At 28.9% G+C, this 13,095-nt stretch overlaps 1 protein-coding gene across 1 annotated transcript; it reads left to right on the top strand.

Annotated features, from left to right (window-relative positions):
• Positions 1-312: 312 nt before the first annotated feature.
• LOC132939968 (tigger transposable element-derived protein 6-like) lies at positions 313-1,842 on the top strand. The gene has a single exon (XM_061007417.1). It carries the CDS (start codon positions 313-315, stop codon positions 1,840-1,842), a length of 1,530 nt encoding a protein of 509 aa, XP_060863400.1.
• Positions 1,843-13,095: the final 11,253 nt, after the last annotated feature.

Raw genomic sequence — 13,095 nt, 5'->3', positions numbered from 1 at the left:
TACCATATTGTCGTTTTGTTGATTAACACGAACAGAAAAATGTCAATCTGTACATATGTATCTAATTTCGTTTTATTACTCGTATACTAGTCGTTAGTAATTTAATCTTTATAACACAGTTTTATCGATATCTTATCTTATCCCTACTATGTATGTACATATTCTCTATTGTAGGTACATACATATGTATACATGTGTACATTTGTATGTGTGCAATCTAGTTCGGCGATAATCGCTCTCGTTTAAGCTAATAATTGCTCTATCAATCAGTTGGTCAGTTGACTTTGTTGGTGCCGTTAGTGATTGACCAAAATGAGTTTGAAAAGGAAGCAAATGTCTATAGATCTAAAAACTAAGCAACTAATTTTAGTAGAAGTCGAAAAAGGTACACTGCCTAAAACCAAAATCGCGGAGAAATTTGGCATTCCAAAATCAACATTATCAACAATTATTAAAAATAAAGATAAGATTGACGAAGCAGTTGCGCTTGGTTCAACCAACAGTACAAAGCGTCTACGAAAACCCATGCTTGAAGACGTTGAAAAGGAACTTTTGAAGTGGTTCAAAAAAGCCAGAGACTCCAACATTCCACTATCAGGTGCACTTGTGAGGGAGAAAGCAAAGGAGATTTGTACTTCCAATGGCATTGAGCATATGGCGTGTTCTGATGGCTGGTTATGGAGATTTCAAAAACGGTATAATATTTCTTGTCATGTTTTGAGCGGCGAGGCAAATAAAGTTGCAGATGAAGACGTAAATAAATGGCTTCAAGGGTTCGTAAAGGTGAGGCAATCCTATAGCGAAAATGATATCTTCAATATTGATGAGACCGGTGTTTTTTATAATTCATTGCCCGACCGTTCATTGAATTTTAAAGGAGTGAAGTCGCATGGGGGTGCAAAGAGTAAGGAGAGATTGACTGTTGTGTTGTGCTGCAACTCTACTGGGTCGGAAAAACTCAAGCTTTGGGTGATAGGCAAATATCAAAACCCCAGATGCTTTAAAAACGTAAATAAGCCTAGTCTTCCATTCGAATACACTAATCAAAAAAACGCGTGGGTCGATTCAACATCTTTTCGCCTATGGTTACTTAAATTTCAACGAAAAATGGCACTTCAGAATAGAAATGTACTTTTGACTATGGACAATTGCAGTGCCCATAATAATATTGGAGACCTGGAATTGCCAAACGTAAAAATAGTTTATTTTCCTCCAAATTGCACATCCAGGTTACAACCTTTGGATCAAGGGATAATTGCAGCTTTTAAACGATATTTCAAGACTAGACTTGTACGCCATGCACTGTTATGCCTTGATTCCGATCAACCATGTGTAAAATGGAATATTTTACAAGCGATGAGGGCAATGGCTGTATCGTGGAATGATGTAACTGCAACAACGATCAGTAATTGTTTTAAGAAAGCCTGGAACATTGAAAACGACGCCAACTTAACCCCCGAAATACACATTGAGGATGTAATTGAGGACGATTGGAATAAATTGTTAGCTGTAACTTCTGATGAAAATGCTCAAACTTTTTCAAGTTTTATAGAAATGGATAATGATCTCGATATCTGCGATGAAAATGCTGGAGAAGATGGAGAAGATGAAAACCCCGAAATCTCAGATCAAGAAATTGAACCTACTGAACCTCCAGTAGATAAACCCTCTCGGGCTGATGTGTTGGCAGCCTTTGATACCCTCGTAAAATTTTCCCAAACCAGTGCAGAGTTAGATTGCAAATTTGATGACCAGTTGAACAGCATCAGAAAACAGTGCTTAGAAAACTATGAAGTTACATTCACCCAGAAACCTATCACTGACTTTTTTAAACCGACGTGAGTTTTAAATTAATTTTTTTTTGAAAAAATGTATTAAAAATATTTCTTTATATATGTAATGTAGCGTAGTAATTAATTAATTAAAAATATTTCAAATATTTGTTTATATGTAGTATGTACCAAAGAAATGTAAATTTTTATTTTGAAGATTACTTAATAAAAAAAATGTATTTGAGTGTAAAATAACGTATTAGATTTAACCTTCTCTGATAACACGAACAAATTCGTGTTAAACCTATCGGTTTACACAAATTTTTTTTAACACGAACAGGTTATTTTGTGGTCCCGTCGTGTTCGTGTTAACGAGGGAGTACTGTATCATTCAATTAAGAGGACGTGATACCCGCATGTATTGTCTCCGTCTGACAAGTGCGTAACATAGGAAATTCTACGCAAAGCAGAACACGTGTAGCTCCGTTAGTTTAAAAATTAGAGTGAATTAACCTCTTATAAAATCTAAAGGTAAGATTACTATTTAGACAACCTCATAAGTTTTTTAATATAATTTAATTTTAAAGCGAGCTATGAGTATTTTAAAATTGTAAATTGTCTGTACATGATAAAGTACTCATAACCAGTGTTGGGAATCTAGATAAGATTTTTTGAAATAAATTATCTTTTAAAGTATCTAGATAGTTATGTTACGATTTATCTAATGTTTAGCTTAGATAAAAATGGGCTTATATAGATAAATATTATAGTGCCCCTACAAAATTATAAATTACTGTTCAGTATCATATAGGCAGTGTTGGGAATGTTGGTTTTATAATTTTGTAGGGGCACTATAATATTTATCTAGATAAGCCCATTTTTTATCTAAGCTAAACATTAGATAAATCGTAACAATAAATAATGAAATAAATTATCTTTTAAAGTATCTAGATAATTATGTTACAATATTATTAAAATTCTAATATAATATAAATTATTTATAAAATTAGAAGAATATATTTCTTGTTATTATTGCTAACGACAATATTACGATAATACGAGAACCTGCATGCGGGTTTGCACTATTTATCGTTCTCTACTAGCCATAATAAGCATATTAAAATTAATTAGTTATAGGTTTATTTCCCCATCCATTTTAAAAATAAATTAAAATTAACTACATAGAACTGTATTTCAAAGGCTCAATTCGTTGTTATTTTAAATATTAGGTCATTATACTGATATAAATATAATATTACAAAAATACTAAAAAACAATAAAAATAAGTGTAAAAAAATTATATTTATCTAGATATTTATCTTGATAAATAACATTTATGTTATCTTTATTTTTATCTAGATAATATTTTGTTAAAATTATCTTATCTTATCTAGATAATTTTTTAGTTATCTATTCCCAACACTGCTCATAACTCGCTTAAAAATTTAAATATAATAAAAAGCTCATGAAGCTGTCAAGATATTAATCTTACCTTATGATTTTATAATAGGTCAATATTTTACTTTAATTTTTAAATTAACGAAGCTACACGTGTTTTGCTGAGCATTAAATTTGCTATGTTATTCACTTGTACGACGGAGACAACACATGTAAGTATCACGTCCTCTTAAGGGTTTTGCTACATAACAAGTAATCGTGTGTTATTGCAGGACAATTTGGGGCTTTAATATAAATACAGAAAATATAAGACATAAAATCTAAAACAAGTTTTAAGGTTAATAATTTTTCATATATGGTTTGACTTAACCAAAAGTCTATACCTACTATCATATGTATGGCTTTCATAAATTATAATAAACATAGATTCTTATACAATTACAAATATTTAGATTAATATTTTCTAGATATTATTAAAAGGTTACAAAATATATAGATTTTTGAGCTATTTAGGTAAAGATATTTTAAACGTTTTTTTTTTATTTTTTATATAGTATGTTAATACAATAAATATTATTCTTCTCAAGTTAAAAAGCTTGAATAATTTAAGTTTCCTCATAAGCTGATCGACAACAAATAAAAAAAGCTTGTAAGTGGATGTCGCTCTGTTGTACAGTAGGTTACAAGTGGGACAATGTATAATGGATTGTATTAAACTTGAATTCAAAGATATAATATCAGTATAAGAAAAACGATTCTGAGCGGAAACGGTTTATCAGCCTGGATTTTCTAAATTTGTATTATTTATTATAGCCTTTAAGTAGAATTAATATTATAATATTATAATTTTTTATTCTACGGTGATAAAAAAATCGTTAGAAATTAAAATCCCATTTTAAGCGGTTTTTCGTAATTTGTCGGTATTTTTTCCCGTAGCATTAAATATATTTAGTTATAACTATTGAGAAAATCGAAAAATGACCTCTCTAAAGTACCATCTTGATCCAATTTTCTAAAAGATAAGATACTATATCTTGAAATCGAAGCATTCCATCTGGTAGAAATTTTATATACCAGATAAATATATAAAAAAAGAAAACTAAACACCATTGTAAAATCACTAGCTTCCTCGCTCAACTCAGAATCTAAAATATCGTGAATGCATGTGCCCAATTTTTTTTTAGTACGTGTTTGTATAGGTTATGTTACTTAATTCGATTTTATTTAATCCATTAGTGACGATACTTGAATATATCAATGTGCAATTAGTTTCACAAAATAATAACAACATAAGTCTCTAATATTATTAATTTATTTTTTATATATAAATATATAATTAATGATAACCATAGCCGAGAAAATCCCCATTGAGTATTTCTGTGAAATAAAAATAAGAATTATAAGTAATTACATTTCTTTCCGTTCATAAAAAAAATTTCAATTATAAGAATTAACTATCGTTTAGTGCGTTGACATAAGTTTTGTATGGCTTTTTAAAGAAGGTTGTTTATATAAATGATTTTATTTCTTATTAAAAATATTTTCATATTTGTATGAATATTGTTATGACTATGTTGCAGGAAAGTATAACTGAACAGGAAAACTCGGCCCAGAAATAATCAGTTTATTGATTTCGGTCTCAATATAGGATTGACCCATATAATGATAACCCACTGGTAATCATTTAGACTTTGTGCGGATTATCCCTTGTCAGTGTAATAATGATAATAATTCGTTTTGTGTTGGATGTCAAATTGGGAGCCTCCAGAAAGTGACTGTTTCGATCCGGGATACGGACCATCGGTCGGTCTGAAATCGTGGATTAAGCCATGCATGCTTGACCCATGGGTGAAATCTGACAAACGTATTGCTATTGCATAAATCCCACCGTGACAGTTCATTATCTTCTGCGGTCGTTCCCTACGCTGTTAAAAGGGTAATGGTCGATAGCCGGGGCTATATTGAAAAGACCAGACAGCAATTCATACGCTGGTCACTTTTAACAGCGCGATAAAGTATATGTGTATTATTATTATTATTGTTATTATCATTGAGTATTTGAGCATTATACTCAATATTATCACAAAGGTTTGAGCGCTTATAAAATTACCGAAAGCCATCTGTGGTTCACCGGAGTATGTTAATAGATAACATATGAATGTGTGGTTAGTTACATTGCTACACTATTTTCACATGCAGTTTTTTTGTGATAAAAAGTATTCTAAAAAAAAATATTACTGTAATGCAATTTATAAAAAGTTTGATAGTAGAAAGCTTATTTTTCAAATAAAATATTACTTATAAAAATACAGAAAATTAATTTATCGAAACAAAACCATGCAATTAGTAATCAATAGGGGAAGAGGGATTAAATTGTTGTACAATTATAGTAACGTGAGATTTCAAAACTGTTTAATATTATAAATCATATTGTTGATATGTCAGTGTGGTTTAGTGTATAATAAATAATAATAAACCTACTGTTGAGTGATAAGTAAGCAATGTTATTTTATTCTGTTATTTTGGGTTTTCATGATGAGTTTATTCGAGAATTTGAGATATAATTTTTCAGCACGTGTGCTCATAAATCATAATATTTCTTACTATTTTTAATAACTGTGTCTTTTAATTATTTCAGAAGGTTTCTTCTGAATTTTCTACTTTTTAATTGACACACATTTACATATTTTTACTATAATTTCTAGATGCTCTTAAACATGATATATTATTTTCATTATTTATTTATGTTTTTATTAGAATTTATAGTTTTATGTAAAGTGATTAACGTAAATTAATTATTTTGTTAAGTATCCATAAACACCAATAACATTTATTGAACAGCACGTTTTTTGGAATGGGGTGGTTAAATATGTCAAGGACTTACAACATGCTTCTAAACTTTAGTATAGGTTTTTAAATTTTTTATCCATAAACACGATTAATTTATTCATTATAGTACTGTAGCAAATATACTATCAACTTGACCGAACTTCATTTAAGTTCTAAAAAAAGGTTAGGTACCTACACAAAATGTACTTACACACAAAGTTGATGAAGCTAATTAATTAAGAGTTTATTGTATTTTAAATGAATTAAATATAAATTCCTGATAGTTGTTCAAATTTACATTTTGCAGTTAAGTTAAAGGAAAATTAAATTTTTCAAGAGGCTATATAGGATGATTCACTAAGCTTATTCACCCTTTTTTCTTCAATAAGTAATGCAGTTATTCAAAATCTGATTTTTTGGAATTTTTGTAAGTACTCAAAGATCAAATTTTCAAATTCTTGAATTTGTTTGTACTACTCAAATTAGTGCCCTGTGGTGATACAAACTTCTATTTTTCAAACTACATTACATAACCTCCATTTGTAACTGTAAGTTATTAAATGGCTCAACTCAGATTTATTTTGAATATTATGAGGTACCTAATACAAAATTCAATCAAATAGTTTTTAATTGTTTATAAAAACAACTGTGGGTATTTATTTTTCATTTGCTGTTGTAACAATTTATCAAGAGTATAGTATTTAATTTTCATGTTTCTTGCCAAACAAATATTATATTATTAACGTTAATAAAAAAAAGCTAAACATTTGAAACTTAAATTAAACTTAAAAAGCTCAGAACAAATCAAATCATTTTGACATTTTTATGGTATATAGAAAATGCTGACAATTCTAATATAAACATTCAGTCATGTATACGGTCATTTGTTTTAGACATCAAAAACTAAAATCGATTTTGTCAAAAACCAATTTTGCGTAAGACCTCTGTTCTAAACCCATTATCATGAACGTATTATTCATAGTACTTACACAATTATAAGTCAAAAGCTAATTGTTCGGTTGTATTGTCTGCTGAATAATTTCCAGTAGATAAAGGGAGGGGGTATCATTGAAAAAAACAGAAGTTTGTCTAGTACAAAAACATACAACAATTTTTAAGTCATTGAATATTTTTATAATCTTTGAATATATTTACATATTCCAAAAACCAGATTTTAGATAACTGTATAGTTGAAGAAAAAAATGATTGAAAATTCATAATAAATCGGGTAATAAATATTATTTGGATGAAAAACTAAATATTTCTCTATGACTGATGTTAAATTTAATATGTTTGATTAGTTTTTACTATCTTGAAGTCTTATTGAAAAACACATTTTTACTGAACTAGATTTATATATTATAATTTCTGGTGAAGCTTTGTGAACTTCAATATACAATTTATATTTATATATTTAATCCGATGTTAGTTTAATCTGAGTTCTTTGAGTAGTATTTCGCATTAAAAATGAAATGGATTAATCGTAAATATCGCATACACGCGTAACACATAATAATGTATTATACCTACATTTATTTTTCATAAAGCATATTATATTATATATATTTGTCTCTGATAAAAAATAAAATTTACAATTTTGCCTTTTATATCGTTTATTACACTGACAATAGTACCGTAGTTGTATCCATCAGTTATGAGTTATGACGTATTTATGTTTTAGAATCTCCAACATAAGTGTATCGATGTGTGTATAAATTGTATTATTCCGTGGTTTATTATCAACTGTAATACTATCCGATGTCTGTAACTAGATCACAATATTATAAATATGTAAACGTACTACAGGTGATATGATTTTATAATTGTCAGACGTTTTGAAATCTTCTGCCCAACGTCGTTGTTAATAATTTTATGTTATTCAACCACTCGATATCGTTATTCACACTCGTGAAATATCTTTGAGCTGATCCAGAAACCCACTCATCTCTATAGGTATGTGAACTAATTTACAGATTTCGTTGTATTTTTTCTGAGTAGAGATGACCTTAGTCGTTGTTGGTGCTTAACGCTTGTGTTTATATTTTATTACGACACACAGCCAAAGTCAAACGGATACTCCATGAGAATACGTTTACGATAATTTATATATATAACTGGCAGGCAACCAAACCTTTTATTTATATGTTATTAAAAAAACGTCACTGTGGTCTATATCATAGCCCCTATTTTTTAGTGAACCCCAACACAAAGTTCGTAGTCCGAAATTGGAACGCAGACTACGGATTTGAGAAGTGTGTACTAATAACTATCAATAACATCAATTCACCATTTTTAAATTTTTGGAAAAGAAAATCGTTTATGATACCAAAAATAAATTGGATTCAGTTGCAATTTACCAAATTGATTTTTACTTCCCTACTTTGAATTGTGAATAGCGAACACGCCAGATAGATACCTACTATCGTCATATTTTTTTCAAAATGTTTTCGATGAATAATGTACATAAAATATTTACAATGTAGTATAGCCATATTATAGCCATATAGGTAAATATTATAAACTGATTACCATGATTAAATAAGTAAAAGCTAAAAATAATAAAATTACTGACGAAGAATTAAAAATGTGTCACAATAAAATAGGTATGTCCAGAATTTTAACTGATCTATTTCGTTACACTATACAAAAAATCACGCTGTACTATCACGTACAGTTGAAAGATAAAAGAAGTTTTAAAAACACTGTTCAGTATTATTATGAAAGTTTGGAACCCTAAATGTTAATGTATATTAATATATTATATAATAATTCGCAGTAGGTACTGAAAGAATAGTAACACGACTCAAAAAACACAACTGTTGGTAATCAGCTATTTAAGGTGTAAAAAATACATTTCAAATAAAATTGTATTGTTTTTAAATATGCTTGTTAGATGTTGTAAATGGATAAAATATTATTAATGATATTAACAAATATTTGAAAATATTTTGACTTATGTCACTGTTTGTGACTGAAATAATCATGTTTATGTATATTGCCTTCTGAAAGAATACACAACTCAAAATATAAAAATAATTTTGAGTTGTAAAATAATTCACACATGAAAGTGATAAAAAAATTTAAAACGTTCAGCGAGAATAATGACATATCAAAAGTTGTATGCCAGTTCTGATGAAGTTACCAGATTTTATCAAGTTAACTAACAGAGCAATTAATTGTATTATAATCAACCAAAACCCGAAAATTGACAATTTTTAGTTGTGTCGCGATTCATTTAGTAGCGAGTTATATCAATTTTAATGTACATTTTGGGTAGTTTTTATGCATTTTTCCTTTCTGCTAAACAGCATTCAGCAAAAGATTAATATCATACTACGATATTTTGAAAACGAGCGGAAGGTCGTCGTTATTACCAGAAACTATTAAAAATGCACTTTATACTGAATTAAATATGTGCAATCTAAAATCTTTCCAATTTTGATCCTCATCCAGTTGTTAAGATGGGTTTCTGACAGTAAGTCATAAAATGCATCCACTTGCCTTACAGAAACAGTGGTATGAAGTTGTTTACAATGAAGCAAGTCTAAGTAAGACTGTTTATGAGGAATCGAATATCTATATCAATTTAATTTTAAATGATAGGTACATCAATACATCATACATAAAATAATGTAATATTGTTAAACGTTAATAGTGTCATTTGTTCTTAGATTTATACTTCACGAGTATATTTTCTTAAGTTTGTAAAATAAAATAATTATTACTAAAAAAATTGTTGATATTAAAAAATTATAAAGATGTGCTATTTGTGCAAAGGTTGGTGTAAAAAATGTGTAGACATGTAGTACCTATGAATTTATTTGGAAAACGGGGGCAGTCATATACCTACCTAATTTGCGATAGGTACCTAAGCGAAACACGTACACATATTATATTATATAATATGCAATTATTGTATCATTGTGAATATTATATTGGACGCAACACGTTATTCCAACATTCAATTTGCCGAACAAATTATTCCCTTTCGTCGCCGTTCAGTTATATTATTTAACAAACAAATCAATAGAATTAAATATTCTTTTATTCTGAGTAATTTGTGAATCGGACACAATAATAATAAACTCAACACTGTATTCGTTCACCGTATTTTCTGGAAACATAATTTTTATTCCTCAGTCCCGGTCGCAATGCAGTGTCATTGATATTGAAAAATGTAACATATTATATTATATTTTAGTTGTGTAAATTTAAATAAAAACCAAGCAATATATCGCTTTTTTTTAAATAAATTTATAAAATACGATAATGATGTTAGTTTATTCGATCACCTATACTACACTGTGTGATCGAATTAACACATTGTTACCTTTAGTTTCATTATTGCATAATCCATATATAGGTATATATTATAAGACTATTAATCTACCAAAAGACACGTACCAACCATGAAATGGTGTAAATAGTTGTTAAAAGATCAATTTTTTAATAATTGTTATAATTTACTGGTACCTTCCAACCTACGACGTAGTCATTGAAAAAATAACTATATTATTTTTAATAATTTTAATTTGATGTTTTAATTTAATTATTTACAATAATAATTGTATACCTAGTTTGGGTTATAAATTTACTTAACGCATCAGCAGTAACTACACAATATATACCGCAATTATTTCTAGGATAAATCGTTTACTGCATATTTGCAGTCTAGTATTCGGTTATGTTTTAGTATATACTACATAATATCAAAAGCTTTTTTAGAGGGTCTAAATGATATTTTACTGCATTTTAACCTAGAAAAATCGATGTAAAATCGCCTAATAAACAATATTCTACTATAATTTCAAATATTGATCAAACCACCGTCTTTTTTCCGAACCCGTCCACGTGAGTGCGTGGTGAAGGAAGAATGTTCACACATCGGCTCAAAGGTACAAAACCTCGTGGTTTCGCACACGACACGTTCGGTAGAAGTTTACATCGGTCGCATAAATTTTTGTCATCTCGATCACCACACGACACACGTGAGTACTAATCGGAGTGTGCAGTAATTCGCTGAGTGTAAGTTCCCAGCGTTCGCAGAGCGGGCGTTAAATTTGTCGCTCTTGTTTAAGGGTTTCGTTGATGACCTACATCGGGTGCGCGTCATTGTGTCGCAATCGTATGTAACATTAGGATAGTGATCCACCTGTTTGGAAGTGCCACCGTTAACCGTACCGGTTGCGCCAATAACTGAGGTGTAGTTAATTTGACTTATCGTCATCGTCGCTATCGTCACTATATAAGCTGCTGACCTATGAATACAGCGAATATAAGTCACTGACCACAACCCCACCCGTCAACTGTCGTAAAATGTTTACAAATGCACATTATTATCAGTTAAAAATTCACAATACAATTCTTTGTAGCGTCATCACAGAGTGGTTAATATTTTCCTGGTCCGTCGATTAGACTGCCACCGTCGTTAACATTTTGCTGCTATTAAAAAAAACACTGTTTGATTTACATTGTACAGTTATGCAAATATTAGTGAAAATAATTTTTGATATGTAGATGTATGTACATTATTAGTATAATAGACAATTTTTTTATTTATAGCGAATTTTTTTTTAGGAAAAACATGTTTTTTTATTTAAATTTTTTTACACAGTTGAATAATTATGGCCATTGACAACATTTCGGCTAAAAATATCGTTTCTCAAGTAACGACTTTGACTGTCATATAATAATTATAATTTGATGAGCTATAAAATTAATTGTACAAAATATATTAAGGGAAAGGACAAATTTTTACTTTTTATTTGGCACTTTTGAGGCATTTTTCGGAACTCCGGACCCCCCTGAAATGTCATTGACGACATTTTTTTAGAATCTGAGTGGAACGAAAAAGCTAGTATTTTTACAATGATGTTTTTATTTTACAATTATAAATTAATTAAATTAATTTTTTATCGAAAATAGATTTGAACAGAATAATGATATTTTATCGTCAATAGAAATATCGTTACCAAAATTTGCTTTAGAAAAAAAACGTCGAAAAACTAAAAATCTCGCAATTTATTTCAAAGATAAAATTACTGAAAAAAATATAGCGAGTGAGTATTCACTTTGGCGTGAAACTGAAAAGTGAAAAAATAATCAAGAAATCCCTACAGATATTATGGCTATTTTAGACTCGCGTGATTCGAATTTTTACCCAAATATAAACCATTTGTTACGAGTTTTGGTAACCCTCCCAGTATCTACAACTGAAGTTGAACGATCATTTTCAACTTAAAAAAGAGTAAAAACACTACTTTGAAACCAAATAGGAAATGACCTTTTAACAGGGCTGACTCTTTTATCCGTTCATTGAGAAATATCAGTTACACCATAAGACGTGTTGAATTTAATGGCAAAATCAAAAAAAAAATTGTTATTATAAATTATAATTTTATTATATCTATGTTATATTTATATCAACATTTTTTTTTTATTCATACGATATTTATATTTATTATAATACAATAATAAATTATTACTTTATATTTACATATTTCACTTATTGAATAAGAAAAATATAAATATTTATACTTATACTATGCCACATTTTGTACGTCATTCCGAATTTAATTTTAGCTTAATTAATAAGAATGGTTAAAATTATTTATTATTATTTTTTTTTTTTTTTAACTTGACCCCACCTGAAATAAAATCCTGGCTACGTCGCTGGACACCGAAAGCATATACGAAAATACCCACACTAGATGACATGCCATGCGTTTGGGAATATATTCACATTGTAACAATATAGTAGGAGCCTTGTATTACATTTTCAAGCTTTTTTACCCAACAAATAAAGTTTTATTGACATTTATAGAAATAAAGACTAATAAAATTGGAAACTGAAAATGTTCCTAAACAGTTCAAAACAAATCAAAATATTTTGAAAATGTTATCGTTAATAGAAAATGCAAATATAAACAACCAGTGAAAATGCCATGTATAACCTACATTAATTTGTTTTTTTTTTTTTTTGTTTCATCACTACATGGGAGCCTTACGCTTTCACATTCCTTGACTCCCATGCAGCATCGTTTATTTAAATAAGTAAGCATATGAATGTGTGCAGCAGTTGGTTTCCTCTCGCATA

This window comes from Metopolophium dirhodum, chromosome 1 (assembly GCF_019925205.1).
Source record: "Metopolophium dirhodum isolate CAU chromosome 1, ASM1992520v1, whole genome shotgun sequence".
In the NCBI taxonomy this organism is placed as follows: domain Eukaryota; kingdom Metazoa; phylum Arthropoda; class Insecta; order Hemiptera; family Aphididae; genus Metopolophium; species Metopolophium dirhodum.
This window is presented reverse-complemented; position numbering and strand designations above follow the sequence as displayed.

Coding starts and splice junctions, on each gene's coding strand:
- LOC132939968 (XM_061007417.1), top strand. CDS start 313: ATGAGTTTGAAAAGGAAGCAAATGTCTATAGATCTAAAAACTAAGCAA.